The 17097-nt window shown below is 31.3% G+C and overlaps 6 protein-coding genes across 7 annotated transcripts; 3 read left to right on the forward strand and 3 right to left on the reverse strand.

Moving 5' to 3' along the window:
• The first annotated feature begins 38 nt into the window (after nucleotides 1-38).
• Nucleotides 39-1336, forward strand: LOC126850933 (proteasome assembly chaperone 1). Its single transcript, XM_050594422.1, has 6 exons — nucleotides 39-118; nucleotides 202-312; nucleotides 411-490; nucleotides 574-740; nucleotides 851-1043; nucleotides 1150-1336. Exons 2-6 carry the CDS (start codon nucleotides 215-217, stop codon nucleotides 1332-1334), a joined length of 723 nt encoding a protein of 240 aa, XP_050450379.1. The 5' UTR covers nucleotides 39-118; nucleotides 202-214; the 3' UTR covers nucleotides 1335-1336.
• A 267-nt stretch (nucleotides 1337-1603) lies between these two features.
• LOC126850923 (cyclin-K) lies at nucleotides 1604-3902 on the reverse strand. The gene is made up of 7 exons (XM_050594403.1): nucleotides 3258-3902; nucleotides 3009-3140; nucleotides 2815-2920; nucleotides 2639-2696; nucleotides 2389-2561; nucleotides 2151-2297; nucleotides 1604-2054 (listed from the first exon to the last, which is right to left on the reverse strand). Exons 1-7 carry the CDS (start codon nucleotides 3474-3476, stop codon nucleotides 1651-1653), a joined length of 1239 nt encoding a protein of 412 aa, XP_050450360.1. The 5' UTR covers nucleotides 3477-3902; the 3' UTR covers nucleotides 1604-1650.
• Nucleotides 3903-4160: 258 nt separating this feature from the next.
• Nucleotides 4161-8910, forward strand: LOC126850902 (ribosomal protein S6 kinase 2 beta). Its single transcript, XM_050594366.1, has 13 exons — nucleotides 4161-4412; nucleotides 4579-4770; nucleotides 4934-5015; nucleotides 5088-5248; nucleotides 5390-5496; nucleotides 5595-5772; nucleotides 5869-6034; nucleotides 6145-6297; nucleotides 6418-6683; nucleotides 6757-7005; nucleotides 7140-7378; nucleotides 7460-7721; nucleotides 7943-8910. The coding sequence occupies exons 1-13, from the start codon at nucleotides 4359-4361 to the stop codon at nucleotides 8069-8071; spliced, it is 2238 nt and encodes a 745-aa protein (XP_050450323.1). The 5' UTR covers nucleotides 4161-4358; the 3' UTR covers nucleotides 8072-8910.
• A 156-nt stretch (nucleotides 8911-9066) lies between these two features.
• On the forward strand, nucleotides 9067-12324 carry LOC126850935 (guanylate kinase). Of its 2 annotated transcripts, XM_050594424.1 has the most exons (6): nucleotides 9067-9478; nucleotides 10109-10195; nucleotides 10378-10642; nucleotides 10735-10958; nucleotides 11150-11260; nucleotides 11448-12324. In XM_050594424.1, the coding sequence occupies exons 2-6, from the start codon at nucleotides 10162-10164 to the stop codon at nucleotides 11459-11461; spliced, it is 648 nt and encodes a 215-aa protein (XP_050450381.1). In that variant the 5' UTR covers nucleotides 9067-9478; nucleotides 10109-10161; the 3' UTR covers nucleotides 11462-12324. The 2 variants fall into 2 exon arrangements, with proteins under 2 accessions (XP_050450381.1, XP_050450382.1); XM_050594425.1 differs by lacking the exon at nucleotides 10109-10195 and having other exon boundaries at nucleotides 9071-9478.
• A 138-nt stretch (nucleotides 12325-12462) lies between these two features.
• On the reverse strand, nucleotides 12463-13985 carry LOC126850927 (uncharacterized). The gene is made up of 3 exons (XM_050594413.1): nucleotides 13871-13985; nucleotides 13733-13793; nucleotides 12463-13601 (listed from the first exon to the last, which is right to left on the reverse strand). The coding sequence occupies exons 1-3, from the start codon at nucleotides 13920-13922 to the stop codon at nucleotides 12713-12715; spliced, it is 1002 nt and encodes a 333-aa protein (XP_050450370.1). The 5' UTR covers nucleotides 13923-13985; the 3' UTR covers nucleotides 12463-12712.
• A 751-nt stretch (nucleotides 13986-14736) lies between these two features.
• Nucleotides 14737-16731, reverse strand: LOC126850906 (uncharacterized). The gene has a single exon (XM_050594372.1). It carries the CDS (start codon nucleotides 16723-16725, stop codon nucleotides 14737-14739), a length of 1989 nt encoding a protein of 662 aa, XP_050450329.1. The 5' UTR covers nucleotides 16726-16731.
• Nucleotides 16732-17097: the final 366 nt, after the last annotated feature.

Here is a 17097-nt window from a genome sequence, read left to right on the forward strand (position 1 = left end):
TACATATGCGCAAAAAGTACAGATAGTTCAGCTACAAAGAACAGACAAAGTAAATTGTGCTGATTAGGATATTGTCAAAATAGAACCAGTACTGTCAATAGGCATTTTGTAATAAAATGTAAAAAAGCATAAAAGACAAGTTCCTGGGATTTAAACTATAATATAAATCGTAATTAGACATTGCATTTTTTTTTTATAAAGGATCTAATTTAAAATGGCTAGTCATTTTGGGGAAGTAATATTTCCATCATCACGGGCATTTTGGGATGACGAAGACGAATATGAACCAAATGAGAACTTAGAACATTGCCCGTAAGTTGAAATTATGATGCAGACATATTATTGCATAATTGATTATATTTGAGTTCTTATTATTGCAAGATAAAATAGTACAAAACAATTGGTTTTAGGAAATTACGTATTTGCTGGCTAAAAAATAAGCCAGAACACATACAAAAATTCATCATAATAGAAGGAGACCCATTAATTCGTAATAATTTCTTTTGCAATATTAACAATATTTTACATTATCCATTGATATGCTTTTAATTATTAAACTAATTAATGTTTTAGCTTTTATAAAACAATGCTTGTGTCTAAACAATACAAAAGAAGTATGCATCATTGAAAATGAAAATCAAAAGAAAGTTTCTATTATCTATCATATTGATAAACAAATATATTTGTGTATAATTTTACCACAGTTTGATACAAAAGATGCAGGAACATTTGTAAATCAGGCAAGTAATTTGTTAGTTATCCATCTATGTTAATTTTATATATAAGTATATAGATATAATTTTTTTTTTTTTTTTGACACTAAAAAATATGTATATTTATATTTTTATAGATATCTGACTTATTATTAACTACAGAGAACACAATTTCAATAGTGTGCCGTCATGTATCACAGTTTCAGAGTACAAATATACCTGAAATTCCATCATTTTTAAGAATATTGGCTACCAAAAATGCAAATGTTTCCAAGTGTAAAATTGAACCATTAGAACAACCAAATATTGTATTTGGAGTTGGCGCAGGAGGTTGGTACTTATATTAATATTTACCTAGAGTATATACATAAAATATATACTAGATATAAGGGACATTCTATAAAAACTAATAAAATTTGTTATCTATTTGTTTCAGTTTTGTCTTATGCTGAACTAACAGACATATCAGCCAAATTATATATATTATATATTGACAATTTTGTATTGGATTCAAAGTGTGCAGAACCAATTTTACAAATTTTAACTAATGAAATAGATTGTAAATTACAGCTTCCCAAACTTACAGAAAATTTCTTTAGTAAAGGAAACCTTTACATGTAAAATGTTTTATTTTGTCATTCTTTTCTGTACGTAATTTTTAAATTAATTAGATATGAACCAAATATTAATTCTCTTTGATATATATTGATGATATAAACAGAAAAAAATTATAGAGGAAACAGTTTTGTTCACAGTAGAAAAAAGTACTTTATAAGTACATATGTGTAACAAACAGTAAATATAATAGTACAACATATATACAAAATTTACAATTAAACTAATAATATATTCTGCTACTTTTTCTTTTGCCATTAATTAAAATAATAATATTCAAGTCGATACAATTTTTATTGAATACATAATATATTGCCTTTTGTTATGGCTGTGGTGGATAATAGCTGCGTGGTGGTGCGGTAGGTGGAATTGGATTATTTGCTGGAAAATATGACGCGTTTGTTGGATAGGAATATGGTTGAAAAGTTTGATTAGTAGCTGGTGCAGGTGGTGGAGTAGGACGAATGGGAGCGGAGGATCCAATATGATGCATTGTTGGTACAATATGATTCATCGTATTCACAGGAGGAGGTGGAACTGAAACGTTTGCAGGTGGAAATGCCGGCGGATAGTTTGTATTATTAGATGGTGCGAAATTCGTTGGATATGTAGGAAAATGTGCTGTTGAAGTATCTATTGGTTTTATCGTATCCACGATATCTGTGGTTGGACATCCGTTTGCAGAAACCACTGGTGTTTCTATCTTAGAAGATTTTCCAGGCGTCACTATAGTACAGTCATCAATTATTTATTAATCTTTAAATATGTGCTAACGCATATTACATGCTTTTACCAACTTGACTAAACATATTTACTACTTACCATTGGGTGTATTAGATGCAGATTCTATAGTAGTAGTAGCAACAGGTCGTTCTCGACACACCTCGCTAGATGGTATCATGGGTGGCGAATCTGGCGGTTTTGTGTTATTAGCTTGTGAATATAAATCCAAAACTTGATGGCAAATATCTAGAAATATACAAATATTAGATTATATAATTATAATAATAGATAATGACAAAATATGAAATACTTTGAGATTAAAATTTTATAAATTTACCTTCCAAAAGATCCATAGTTACATCTTCAACGAACATATCCCACCAGCGTAAATGCTTTGGTTGTCTTCCAACCCAGTCTACTACCTCAAACTTACTTAGCTTTCCTGCCAAGTACATTAGAGCAACAGCTATTATTTCTGGTTCCCATTGTAGCGACAGAGTGGTACATAAACTGTAAGAGAATATAAATTATTCTTGTGTCAAATATTAAAATACCGAGTAATAATTCGCTATAAAATTATTATATACCTATCATTAACAAATGTCCAAGCCATTTGAACCATCTTTTGCAGTTTGTTTTTATCACCTATATACAGAATAAAAATTGCTTTAGAAATATGCACAAATTTCATTAGATTTAGCAAAATCTACTATTAATGTATCCTGTTTTTTTATAATTTTATAATATGCACAGTATAGATTACCTTTAAGACACTTGGCATATTTCAATAAATAGCTATATGGGTGTTCAACTTGCAGATCAAATTTAATAGTTTGCAACAAAATTCTTTCTAAAGTTAAGACTTCTTCCTGTCAATAATAATTTGACATATATATATATATTTTTTCTTGCTGATATAATGAAGTATTTTTTACGTTTATTTTTTAAGTAACTTACTTTAGGATCTTCTCCAAATGTCATAAACTTTTGTTCGGACACTAAAGTCTTAGCCGTCCGTATAATATCCTTACATTTTTTTGGAGTCTCTTCAACTTTGCCAGCTAAGAGTAAACAGCAACAAGCTGTTACCTATATATCACAGCGATACAATTAGTACACGATACAATTTAAGATTGTTAACATATATATATATATATATATATATATATATATATATATATATATATCACTTGCAAATGTACTTACATATCGTGGAAAATTTTTAAATGAATGAAACATGTAGAATCGATGGAAATAAACGACACCCGTTGCCATTGTATTATAACCTAAATCCATCTTTGTACCAGTGTCGATTATAAAACGTGCACCTTCTTTTCGATATCTACATTCCGTCTCGTAATCGATACCATCCTGAATAGACGGTGTATTGCGTAGCTCCTTCTTTTCATAGTACCAGCACGGCATGATTAAATTACTTCCAATGTAGGAGACTTCAATGTATATTAATGGATATACATTGCAATATACACTTTTGGGTTATTCGAAATATAATCGCGTTAAAACAACACCAAAATGAAATTAATGTATATTATGATTGAAGTAATTAATTGTGTATACTCTTAATAAATTTAATTCGTTAGTTTATGTAATGATATACTTAAAATCTTTAGCAATGTCCGACATATACCGGCATTTCTTTGGTATGCTCACTCGAGGAATATTTAATAATTTAATAACAATTTGCTTTGCTTCCCAAATTAAACACACTATTTAAATTGATTATTATAGCGTATTAAACACCATTTTCGCAAATATAAATGCACGTATACACATGTACGAATTCATCTTCTAACTTCTGACACTCCATAAAGTACTTTCTCTTTCTATAATCCTTAGGGTAAGATTACATTAAAACGACGTAATCGCACATACCGAATACCGATAGATCATCGGAGAATTTGATAGGCCTTTATTGGAATTTTAGGAATTCTCCATTCAATAGCCAATCAGTATGTCTGAATGAACATTTCGTCTAATTTCGTCGCATGAATATAATCCCATCATGGATGTAGGGATACGTCATCGATCCATACCGCTATGTATATATTTAGTTGAAATGTGTATATATATTTCTATATGTGTGTATACATGTGCGTTAATGGTGGTTAGTAGTTAACCGCGAATTCCTGCTATGAGTTGATATCAAATGCCAATTATAACTAATGAAGTTATCTTCGTCAAATAAATACCTGTATATACCTTAGTAATAGTGTTACGAAATAATAAGTGTTTCACAGAAATCTTTGTGTGTACAATTCCGAAAAAATAAACGGAACATCAAATATAATGCCGTTGGCAACTCTAACGGCTCCTTGGACCGAGCGCCGCGTAAATGAGAAGGTAAAATTTATTAAAATTTATTAATCTTTCTTCTTGATATATAACTTTTTTTAACGTATGCGATTTAAAAAGTTTTACTTTTTCTTTTGAAACATTTCTTTTTTTCATTTCAACGTTTAATACATATTTTTTAATATACTTTTATTTTATACTTGTTGCTCTTTAGCAAAGTACAGAGATTCTTCCGGCTGAAAATCAGGAAGAAATGATTACCCAAGGAAATTTAATTGAAACATCAAATGGTTGCTCGGAATCTCATGAGATTGAAGTACGTGATATGGTACGGGAGGGCTATGAGAAAGCTGAACCTTCTCACTTTGAACTATTGAAAGTTCTCGGTCAAGGTTCCTTTGGCAAGGTAAGAATGTATATATGTGTTGATATATATTTAAATATTTTTGCAATAATTGCATTATTATTACAAAAATTACTTTGCAAAAATTACTTTGCATATATATATATATATATATATATATATATATATATATATATAATTTGATTTAATTTTTAATTATTTATAGGTATTTTTAGTAAGAAAGGTTGTTGGAAAAGACAGTGGTACATTATATGCTATGAAAGTCTTAAAAAAGGCAACATTAAAAGGTATTTGAAGATATTAAATATTAGCAAATATTGTTGATTATTATAATTATTTTATTATGCATTTGTCTTTAGTTCGTGATAGAGTTAGAACTAAAATGGAAAGAAATATATTGGTTGATGTGGAACATCCATTTATTGTCCGATTGCACTATGCATTTCAAACAGAAGGAAAACTCTATTTAATTTTAGATTTTTTAAGAGGGGGTGATCTATTTTCCAGATTATCTAAAGAGGTAATTGTTAATGACTAAATAATGTAACATCTTCTGATTTAAAAAATCTAATATTTTATATCACTAGAAAATGCAATAATAGTTTTAATAAAAAATAATATGTATATTCATAATTATAGATATAAATTAATAATGTTTCAGGTAATGTTTACTGAAGATGATGTTAAGTTTTATTTGGCTGAACTAGCACTCGCTCTGGATCATATACATAAACTCGGAATTATTTATCGAGATCTCAAGCCCGAAAAGTTTGTATTTTTTCGCGATGTACTGCGATTTATATGTCTTTTTAATAGATGTCCATTATTAGTATATTTGATTAATTTTTTCTTTTTTTACACAATAGTATTTTATTGGATACAGAAGGCCATATATCTTTGACAGATTTTGGCTTAAGCAAACAACCTTTGGATGATTCAAAAGCATATTCATTTTGTGGCACTGTTGAATATATGGCACCAGAAATTGTTAACAGAAAAGGACATACTTTTACATCAGATTGGTGGAGTTTTGGTGTTTTAATGGTTAGATTTTATATATTCCATTTGAAGATTAATACAAGTGATGAGATATTAAAAGAGATTAAAAACATTTTTGTAATAATATTTCAATATTTTCAGTTTGAAATGCTAACAGGTGCTCTTCCATTCCAAGGTGCAAACCGTAAAGAAACAATGACGCAAATTTTGAAAGCTAAACTTGGAATGCCACAAAATCTTTCACCAGAAGCACAAGCACTTTTGAGGGTATTGTTTAAGAGGAATCCGGTGAATCGCCTTGGTGCTGGTAATGTAAAATATTTGTTATTTTAATATTTTCTATGAGAAAATAACTTCTAGCTTTAAATAATATATATGTATGTATAATAGCTTTTACATAAATCTTTTTATTTCTAGGTGGAGTGGAAGAAATTAAAGGCCATATTTTCTTTGCTACTATCGATTGGGATGCTCTTTATAAAAAAGAGATAAGACCGCCATTTAAACCAGCTGTTAGGGAAGATGATGCGTTTTACTTCGATAGTGAATTCACCTGTAAAACACCTAAAGGTGACCGATCTCCTTCTTAAAAACAGAAGAAAAAGGAAGAACAGTGGAGTAAACTCAAATTAATAATAATTAAATATGGGTTCTGATATCTTTGCGAAAAAAATTCTTGTATCTTTTCAGATTCTCCAGGGGTACCACCTAGTGCAACTGCTCACGAACTATTTCGCGGATTTAGTTTTGTTGCACCCTGTTTGCTTACGGATGCAGATCACGCTAAACTTTCGGAAAACAGAAATCACGATAGTATCAGCGTTACCTTTCCATCTTATGTTAATTCCGTTTCTATAACTGACGAGTACGAATTCAAACATGAGATTGGCAAAGGAAGCTACAGCGTGGTTTACTTAGCTGTCCATATAGCATCCAAAATGGAGTATGCTGTGAAGGTAATATACAAAGTTAAAATGGAATTTGTCTAAAATTACACTGGAAAAAAATAAATAAAACTGAATAAAATAGGTTATTGAAAAATCAAAACGAGATCCGACGGAAGAAATAGAAATTTTATTACGATATGGTAGACATCCGCATATCGTAACATTGAAAGCTGTTCACGAAGATGACAAACGAGTATATCTCGTATTGGAACTTCTGCGCGGTGGTGAACTTCTCGATCGTTTGCTACAGAGACGAAACTTTACCGAACGAGAAGCCGCCGAAGTCATTCACACTATTACAAATGTCGTGCATTATCTTCATGAAAACGGAGTAAGTTGTAATCTTCAAAATACGAATTTTATTAAACAATTATATATATAATATATGTTAATCCATACGCTTATCTGTATAAAAAATAAAATGATACATTATTGTATTAAAAAAAAATTAAAAAAAAAAAACAGGTCGTTCATAGAGATTTGAAGCCATCGAATATTCTATATGCAAAACCTGGTGGTGATCCAACAACACTTTGTATATGCGATTTCGGCTTTGCAAAACAATTACGAGCGGAAAACGGTTTATTAATGACACCTTGTTATACCGCAAACTTTGTAGCGCCCGAAGTGCTGAAACGCCAAGGATATGATGCAGCATGTGACATTTGGTCACTTGGAGTTCTATTATACATTATGTTAGCAGGGTAACGGAAAAAAATATGAAAATCATTACTTATTATACGTAGTTGATTGGAAATGATATAATTTTATCGTGCAACACGTAGGTATACGCCTTTTCGCAATAGCCCGGGAGACAGCGCAAGCGATATATTAGACCGGATTGGTCCAGGATACATAGACGTGGAAAGCGGAATATGGTGCCATATTTCCAATGAAGCTAAAGAGCTAGTTAAGAGGATGTTGCATGTAGATCCCAATCGAAGGCCTACAGCAGCTTTTATTTTAAAATATCCATGGATTATAAATCGACACCGTATACCTCAGAAAGTATTGCCAGATGTTATTAAGGATCCACATAATTTGAAGGTATGTCGAAGTACAAATATATCTATCACTTCCATTAAACATTTTGAATTTGTTATTATTTGATTCATTTAATTCTCCTCAAATTAATGAATGTCTTATCATTAATAATAAATTCATAGCTCTATATATATGTTGCATTATTTCTACATAAAATTTCTGACAAATTTATACAGATCTACAATATATTTACAATATATTTTACAATAAATCTTATTTCTAAGATTGCAGTAGCAGCGACTTATAGAGCAATGGCGAGTAGTCCAAGGTCACCGCATATTGGTCCCGTAGTTATGTCCGAATTAGCACGTCGTAGAACACAAGGCAAAACTGGTGGTCCCACTCAAGTTTAAACTTAATCTCTTGTATATATGACAGATTCAACTTTTAAATTCAACATTTACTCAAGACGGAGAGATACACAAAATAACAAAATTGTTTAAAGTACAAGTGGTTTAAAATATTGAAAATAGTTAAAATTGTTGATATTGTGATTAATCTCTCAATATCATTAATATGGAGAGTATACGGAAAAATGTTTATGAGAGAACCAAATGTGATATTTATTTATAATATTCCATATATTGTGTTTAATATATATATATATATATATATATATATATATATATATATATATATGTATATACATATACATATACATATACATATGCATACATATATATGCCTATATTTGTCACATGTTGCCATGGTTCGGGAAAGTGCAAATGATCTTGACAATAGTTGTCAGAAAAAATATGTACTTTCTTAATAATTATATCTGAATCTTTTTTTATTTGATTACCGTATCACCATAGATATAGCATGAAGAAAATGTTGAAGTAATCATATTGAAATAATAATCAATTACAATTCTCAAATAATCCATAAATACAATATAAAACTATTTTGATGTATTATGTGTAAAATTTTCTCTGTGCAATGTAGTTGAGTCAAATTAATTTTTTAACTACGTGTATACCGAATACGTGTCTTATATATCTCCGCCTAAGCTTGCGACTTGTAATTTTAAAAAAGTTTCTGAAAATTCCAGTGTTTTTATGGACACAAGTTCTAAAAAAAAGATGTGATTACGAAATCGCGCAAAATAAGATAAAATTATTTAATCATTGTTTAATTGTAATATTTAGCTAATAATTTGTTAAATAAATTTAAACTTGTATAAATTGCACAATTGTCATATTTTATATATATACACTGCTGTAAAGAAGTAAAAGAATCACTATATTTTTGTGGTAATTTTTTATTTATTTTTTTTTGTATATATATCAAACATGTAAAATACATAGGGACGGAGTCTATTCTGGGCAATTCTAGGGATGGGTTTGCAAGAAGAAGTGAACCAACAACTTCGGCTACGCATCGGAAAGTTCAGCGTGGAGCTCGGATTACGCATCAATCGGCAGCTAGTAGTGCTCCATCTATGTTTTATATATCTATGGTACATACATACATGTATTGCACATTGGACATATCAACTTTGGCACATATGATACTTGTACCGCTTGTATCTTGTATTTATCAATTTACTGATGCCGGTCTGATATTGGCATTACATTTTATCGTGCAATCGTGTGATATCGCTTGTAGTTTGTTTCATAATTGTTCGGTCGTTTGTTACTTATAGAGAATAGTAAATGATTGTTTCTCGCTGGTTTATTAAGCAGTGTTAATTATTGTGATTACGTCGATTAATTACTGGATAATTTGGTTAACTCAATCTTCTTTGTCTGTTATTATAGGTAAGATTTTTGAAATTAAAGCGAAGTAAAATGTGTGAATTGCTTTTTCACAGCGCTGATTAAAATATAATACGAAATAATCATTTTGAAGAAGATCTGACGGAACAATTTATTTTAATTAAAATTTTATATTTTTTTATCGATGATTTATTAAAGTAGAAAACATTGTACTACACTTTTTCGTATTATTTTACTATAATGTAAAGTGATATAATTTTAATTCATCTATTTATCATAGAGTTTTTAAATTAAATTAATGATTGCTTGACTATGCATGATCTTTTGAAATCTCACCATATGCATTCAATATACCAAGCATAAAAATATATTGTACATGTTATTGGAATTTATGTATTTCACATTTGTTTTTTACCAATTAGTTATACTTGTCACTCTAACGTAATGTATAGAAATATTTTCATGCAATTTTATATAATTAATAAGGAGGGAAATAGATACTATTGTTAAAAATGTTTGCGTTTCTATAAATATTTCTTAATTTTTAAAACTTGTAAAAGTAATAAAAGTTTTGTAATCTTATATAATTAGTCTATATACATATATACTAGGAAATATTACACATTTGTTATTGTACGCTTAGTTCTTGATTTATATTATTGAATTATGCAGAATCAGAATTTTGAGATAACTAATATTGGACCATCAGCATCTTTTTAATTGCAATGTTCAAACAATGGTTTAGGATATCTAAGATAGGTATGCGGAATTTATAGTTTTGTTCATATATAATGCAAGAGATATAAATGATTTGACAAAATTAACGCGTTAGAAAAATTAACTAATTTGATTATTTAAAAATCTAATTATTCTGAAGAAGAAGAATGAAAAGAAGAGAGAGGAGAAAGAGTATAGAATTAAAAAAAATATTATATTTTTAGGCTGTGTCAATATGATTCACAAAGCACGTCCATTAGTATTTTGCGGTCCTTCGGGTTCTGGAAAAAGCACTTTGATAAAACGATTGTTTGATGAATTTCCTGATACCTTCAAATTTTCGGTATCTCATACAACCAGAATGCCTCGGCCTGGCGAAGAAGATGGGACGCATTATCACTTTACAAATAAAGAGAAAATGCAAGAACAAATCAAGAATGGCGAGTTTATTGAATCTGCTACATTTAGCGGAAATCTATACGGCACGAGGTAGAAAAAAGTATAGATGTAAATATAATATAAAGATGTAAATATAATATAGATGTGTATGTAGAAATAACACAATATACGTGTCTTTGTAGCAAACAAGCAGTTGAAGAAGTACAACGTCTAGGAAAGATATGTGTATTAGACATTGACATACAGGGTGTAAAACAAATAAAATACACCCATCTTAATCCCCTTTATATATTCATAAAACCACCATCTATTTTGGAATTAGAGCGACGATTGAAAGCTAGGAACACAGAAACCGAAGAGTCATTACAACGCAGATTAGCAATTGCTAAAACTGAACTAGAATATGGTATGTTCTAGGTATGCGGGCATGCGCGCACGCGATTTAGAAAAATTATGCTTAGAAATTATGCGTAGAACGTATATATCATATACTCTCTCTCTCTCTCTTCTCTCTCTCTCTCTCTCTCTCTCTCTCTCTCTCTCTCTCTCTCTCTCTCTCTCTCTTAAAATCTGCATAATAAATATTTTCGTTTACAGGCGAAACACCAGGTAACTTTGATATTATCATAGAAAATGATAATTTGGAAAATGCTTATGAAATTTTACGCAACTTTATATTGACTAATTTTAATCTACAATGCAAAACAGGTGAATAAAATATGCTACTTTGTGTTTAGTGGATGGTATTGATTTTTCTACTGTGTATTATACTGTGTATTATACTTAGTAGAATATCCTGTATACTACACAAGTATTTTTATTACAAAAATCTACATTATAATCACAAATTTAATGATACATATAATAATTTGATTTTTTATAAAAATATTTTCAGTCGAAACAAGTTAGTCAAGAGCCAATATATAATGGATCCTAGGATTATACATATATTTGGACACAGCAAATAAATATAAATTATATTTTGACGAAATGTTTAGATATTATTTTAAATACATTTAATCAGCATAATTAAAATACGAATGTCATTTATTAGTCAAAACTAGAGCTAATGTAAACTTCTGCATCGTGTATTTTTGCTATAGTAAGTTTAATCTGATAATTATAAAATTAATTATGAAAGATTTCTACTCTAATATTGGTGCAATAGTGCACTAAATATATTATCTGATTTCTTTTTATCAAAAATAAAAGATTTACTTTTTTGTAGAAGTAGGAGAAAAATTTTCAGAATAGGATTTTAGCTTAATATTCAAAAAATAATTTAAAAGAGATAAACGTAGAATTTTAGCTGTAGCTAACTGAGACTATTCACCAAAAAAGGTTGTGTTCCAATAAAGTAGGCTATCTGTAAAATATACTTGCGATTTCGTACTTATCTTCGTGATAAAAATATCATACAATCATAATATAGTCACTCTTGGTTTATATCATGACAGTATCATACGATTATGCCAAGTACTTAGAACTATAGAAAATAAAAATAATATGTAAACATTCCTGTGAAATCTGCATTTGCGGTCATAAATAATTATTTATATTTTTATTAAAAAGTTGTTTAAAAAGTTTATTAAAAAGAAAAAATATTTTTCTCAAATTATAAATAAAACTGCATGTTTTATTGTAAGTGTGCAGTTTGAAAACTAATAGTTTATAGAGTTTGATAGTTTATAATGTGTGCTCGATTTAAAATTGATATAATATGTAAAATATATATTCATAAGCCTCAGATTATAGCATAAAATAATAATAGAATTATTAAGCCAAATTACATTAACAAACCGAATTTGCTCCTGCATCTTAAATGACATGTTACAAATAGAGAAAAAAATTTCTTTATTTAGAATTAACGTTAACCGATATATTAGTGCGATTGACAACATAGAAATAAATCGCGGAGAATACATTTTATTGTAGATACGCTATTACAGAAAATATTTGATGTTACATATGCATATATTCTCTCAATGGTATATATATTCAATAAATAGTTTGAAATAGCACAATTTGTCAATATTATTCGCGGTAATATAATGGAAACGGTTTAAATATAATCCATCACATACTACTACATAATATATTATTATCGCACACGGAAGCAATTTTATTAATTACTTTTCTTTCGTTCGAAAAATTTTTTGTTCAAGCATCTTTACTTTTTTTTTCCTCTATCTGACGACGATGAGTAGAGTAATCTCGTTTAGGCCATTCACCGTGATGATGACGCGTTTTATGTCGCGGCAATTCACTTACTTCGATAGACGTTACTTTGACGTTATTTCCTTCTACTCGGCTGTTTTTTTCAGCGATCTCTTGGCGTATAAGATTGTCACCATAATTCCTTGGCGTAGAATTGTCTATTACCTTCTTAATTTGTTGATCGAGGTGCGACGTAGGTTTCTTAAAGAAGGTGTATCTAATTATTTGAGGCCGTGGTTGAAAAATGTTCTCTGGAAGTAATGAGTCGGAAGCGACGTCGATCGACGGCGCATCGGCAGCTTCCATGTCGTTTATTTTTTTCGTCATCGTATTTCTCTCCGCATCGATTTCCTCGAAATAATTAGGACGCTGTTTTACATCACGCGTTTCCAATTTTCGTAATATCTCGAAATTTGGCTGTCTCGAAAGATCGAAAGCTCGTCGACGATCTTGAAACGGATAACTATTGTCTTCCTTATTTTCGCGGTTTTCTCTAGCATACACCATCTGCTGCATCGGCAAGTTTTGATCGATAGATACGTGATCCAAATAGCTTTCAAGAATGTTCCAGTTTTCCAGATCTCGAGAAATGGCTCTTCTAACAAGCTTGGAAATTTCCTCAATATTCACATTTTTATTGTCGAAGATTACGGAGACAGGGCGATCCGCGATTTCAGCCGAATATGCGAAACGTTCGAAAGGCACCTGAAAACTCGTTTCCAGCACTTTCCGATTTTCGTCCAAGTTGCGTTTTTCCTGATAAGCATCATGAGCATCTGGATAGTATGCCTCGTAGAGTACCGGTCCCTTATCCAAGTTGTAACTGTCATACCTATCGTGCAACGCAACACGATAGAAAAAATAGCAATATTTGTGCTTTCAATGGGATTATATCTATTAATCTTTAAAAACAAATTCTCGCGGTAGGACTATCGTTAGCGCATTGAAAATGATAGTAGTCACCTAGATATTTTCGGATCCCGTGCGATGGTAGCGGCGGCCGTGACAACAATGGATGATACAACTATATATGAAAGAAATATATATTTATATCCCGTAATTTTATATCGACGCGATCAAATATAATTCGCGAGTACGTACCTAAACAAAGAATTAGGATCGCTGCCAATGATACATATCTTCGAGAAGCCATGACTCTATAATCGAGCAACGACCTACGACTGAGTTTCCTCAAGAGAGAGAGAGGCGCGTGTGCGTATTTTTGGAGATTCTTAAAATAAATCTCTTTTCGGAATGTCGCTTTAATGCTAACTCGTTTTGCACGATCATCTCGTTAGTTCGAATAATTATATTTACGAATAAAAAGTATCCTTTCGACAAAGATCGATAATAAAGAAACATGTAGTTCATATGTATTATGCTCGATTAATCAAACTCGAGACTGCTGCGAATAAAACAGCTGTTGATCGAATCATTGCATACCATAAGTACAATATATTATCACGCGAAAGCGTATATAATATCGGTTTACTTTTCATCAGATATAAAGTCTTCTATAATTAAGATAGGCCTCCAAACTGTTTGTATAAAGCTTAAATATAAACATCATGAAAATGTTTGCAAAAAGAAACTCGTCAAGAATAAAAGAACTTAATATCGCAAGCTTTGTATATAAAGAGGCTGTATGAAAAATATGTATTAAAATTTTAAAGAAAAAATCTCTCATATAATAATTTCATATTATAAAACGTAAAAAATTCGTATATTGTTTCATCGATTTTTTTTTTTTTTTAATATCTGCAAAATCGGCAAATTCTACAATACTAATTTGCAATACTTTAATTCTCTACATAATCAATATTGATTTGTTCAATGTTTCAGACAAATACGAATTTAAGACGTTTATATGTACTGATGTCAAATTTCAATGATTTTGTCACTATGTGTCTCACATCTTTAATGTAATATTAACTCAAAGAGACAGCGGATAATAACGCAGAGGGTAATTAGTTTTTCGATATTAAATCAAGAATTTTCTCCGCTCCTATGTACGATTGCGATTTCTTGGCGAAATACAATTCCGCGAGGAATACGACAATGCAAAAAAGTAAACCAATTGAAAGTCCGACGAATGTAAGAGAGTAATGGTTCATGGTCAATGTAATTCTTCTCTCGCTCTTCTCCACTTTTCTTTTCTGCTCGGCTACGTATGTCGGATATGTCATATTATCATACCATAGATTAATGAGGCCCGCTTCTTGCATTCGTAACAATAACCAATTGATTCTCTCCCGATATGGTAAATACAGTCTCATTACGTAGGATAATGAGAAAGTATTAGGACATTCCTCGACTAGATGAAACAATTCGTTGCCGTCCGCGTCGTAGTACTTGGACAAATCGTCTATTTTGAGCGAAGCGTAACGTGTGATGGCGATTAACTTGTCGAAAGCCACTATGTCGAGCATCATTTTATCAGTATTTATCACTTTGATTTTACGACGTAATTTGTTAAACAGAGTAGTATTCTCCGTGAACGTATGCTCCTTTAAATTATAATATTTGGTACCTAAGGAGAAATTTGAGTTGGCGACATCCTCCAGAGTGTTCAGCTCCGGATAATGTAGAGGATTACTCAAAACAGACACGAGGTAGCTTTGGTAGAGACCGACGATGATGAGACCGAAGAAGAGGGTGCCGAACAAGAAGACTCGTTGAGCGGTCGTGCTATCCGGGCTGTCCTTCAACGGATAACACGAGGTTTCGACGAGGTCGAAACATGATAAGACATAAGGATGTATCCTTGGCGGTAAACTTGTTCGTCGTGAAAGAATAAATTCCGTTCTTATTAAAGGAAGAAGAACAGCTTCTTGCCGACGAAATGATCCGCTGTAATATTTGATAAGAAACCATAAGATGGACACGAGAATGTTATATATCGCAAGAGCCGTCCATAAATCTAGTGCGAATGGCATTATCGGCATGTACGACTTAGGGATAAAGCCGCTCGTGGGCGCAATCAAGCACAGCTTATCCTCGTAAACGCTGGTTGTAAACTCGTAATTTTGATATTTCTCATATTTATAGATAAAGAAACCGTTCATGACTATGTCCGATTTGTCATCCTGGATATATTGAAGACTATGTTGAAAGCGGTCTTGATTTTTTCCTTTAGTGAAATTGGTTGAAAACGTTGCGATGACGTTGATGCGAAATTGAGCTCCCATCGATTTTTCCAGTAGAAACATCGCGTCTGCATCCAATCCTTTGTACTTGTATATCCTTGTATCCTCGTCGAATATAGTATTCATCGTCAGAGATCCAAACACGATTACGCGTATAGGATATCCGTTTAGGTTTTCAAAGTTCGTATAAAGCTCGATATTGTTTGTTTGATTCATTAAACAGATTTTACGCACAGCACCGTACTCGTTTTGCCGATTCTTTTCAAACGGTAGATATCTGCTTAGACATCGAAAATTGTCTTGTATTGAGACGAAGACGATTTTGTAGACGTTGTAAGTTTTCCAGATAGTCTGAAAAATATCGCGCGAAACTACTGGGATCGGAATGGTGATGATCACTAGATACTGATTAGTAGCTTTCCATATATAACTTTGTTCGAGCACAAAAAATTTCAAGACATTAATATCGTCGATGATGAAGATCCACGTGAGATCGGCACGATTCTGCCACGTATATCTCCGCGAGAGATCATTCATTGTGATCTTGTAGCTGACAATCGACTCGCTCGCTATGTATTTTGACACAAGATCTGCAAAATTGGATCGAACATCGGAAGAGACGAGAGAAAATATGGACGGATAGAATTTCTGCTTGCTTCGAACGTAATTCAAGATAATTTTTAAATTTTCATTCTCCGTCGATCTCGATGAATGACTTTCCACAGCGATTCTGTACATGCTTGTACTCTTTGCTGCCACTAACGTCGACATCACTAAACAAAATGGTATTGTCAGTGACATTATAGCCATGGAAACTATTCCTCTCGGAGATATCAAATATTTGATGCGAACCTACTTGATTCGCTTTATGAACAATGGTAAACACGCGAGACAAAGTGCGAGTTTTATATGTAGATGCGGATCGTCATATATAGTTAAAAAGCGTCATACATAGTTAAAAGAGGAAGACTTGTCGAAAGGCTGTCTCGCTGTAGTAGATATAAATCGTGGGCGTGTAGCCTAGATAAAAAAAAAGGTCAATGAGGTTAATCGCGGCAAAAACACTATTAATGTCGCGGTAAAGTTTTATTGCATTTTGATAAGCTCATGTGCTACATATATCTATAAATCATTACTCAAGTTTCGTGATCGTGCGAGAAGGAAGACAGGAAAGCGTCGTAA

Source organism: Cataglyphis hispanica, chromosome 7, assembly GCF_021464435.1.
Source record: "Cataglyphis hispanica isolate Lineage 1 chromosome 7, ULB_Chis1_1.0, whole genome shotgun sequence".
Classification (NCBI taxonomy): Eukaryota; Metazoa; Arthropoda; class Insecta; order Hymenoptera; family Formicidae; genus Cataglyphis; species Cataglyphis hispanica.

Bases quoted from the DNA above. Each gene is read 5' to 3' on its own strand.
- LOC126850933 (XM_050594422.1), top strand. From the start codon at position 215: ATGGCTAGTCATTTTGGGGAAGTAATATTTCCATCATCACGGGCATTT. The intron at 313-410 runs GTAAGTTGAAAT...AATTGGTTTTAG, and splicing joins GAGAACTTAGAACATTGCCC to GAAATTACGTATTTGCTGGC. The intron at 1,044-1,149 runs GTTGGTACTTAT...TATTTGTTTCAG, and splicing joins ATTTGGAGTTGGCGCAGGAG to TTTTGTCTTATGCTGAACTA.
- LOC126850923 (XM_050594403.1), bottom strand. From the start codon at position 3,476: ATGCCGTGCTGGTACTATGAAAAGAAGGAGCTACGCAATACACCGTCT. The intron at 2,921-3,008 runs GTAAGTTACTTA...TATTATTGACAG, and splicing joins CATTTGGAGAAGATCCTAAA to GAAGAAGTCTTAACTTTAGA. The intron at 2,055-2,150 runs GTAAGTAGTAAA...ACTGTACTATAG, and splicing joins TGCATCTAATACACCCAATG to TGACGCCTGGAAAATCTTCT.
- LOC126850902 (XM_050594366.1), top strand. From the start codon at position 4,359: ATGCCGTTGGCAACTCTAACGGCTCCTTGGACCGAGCGCCGCGTAAAT. The intron at 5,497-5,594 runs GTTTGTATTTTT...TTTACACAATAG, and splicing joins CGAGATCTCAAGCCCGAAAA to TATTTTATTGGATACAGAAG. The intron at 7,722-7,942 runs GTATGTCGAAGT...CTTATTTCTAAG, and splicing joins AGGATCCACATAATTTGAAG to ATTGCAGTAGCAGCGACTTA.
- LOC126850935 (XM_050594424.1), top strand. From the start codon at position 10,162: ATGTTCAAACAATGGTTTAGGATATCTAAGATAG. The intron at 10,643-10,734 runs GTAGAAAAAAGT...GTGTCTTTGTAG, and splicing joins GGAAATCTATACGGCACGAG to CAAACAAGCAGTTGAAGAAG. The intron at 10,959-11,149 runs GTATGTTCTAGG...TTTCGTTTACAG, and splicing joins TAAAACTGAACTAGAATATG to GCGAAACACCAGGTAACTTT.
- LOC126850927 (XM_050594413.1), bottom strand. From the start codon at position 13,922: ATGGCTTCTCGAAGATATGTATCATTGGCAGCGATCCTAATTCTTTGT. The intron at 13,794-13,870 runs GTACGTACTCGC...TTTCATATATAG, and splicing joins GATCCTAATTCTTTGTTTAG to TTGTATCATCCATTGTTGTC. The intron at 13,602-13,732 runs GTGACTACTATC...GTTGCACGATAG, and splicing joins CGGGATCCGAAAATATCTAG to GTATGACAGTTACAACTTGG.
- LOC126850906 (XM_050594372.1), bottom strand. From the start codon at position 16,725: ATGGCTATAATGTCACTGACAATACCATTTTGTTTAGTGATGTCGACG.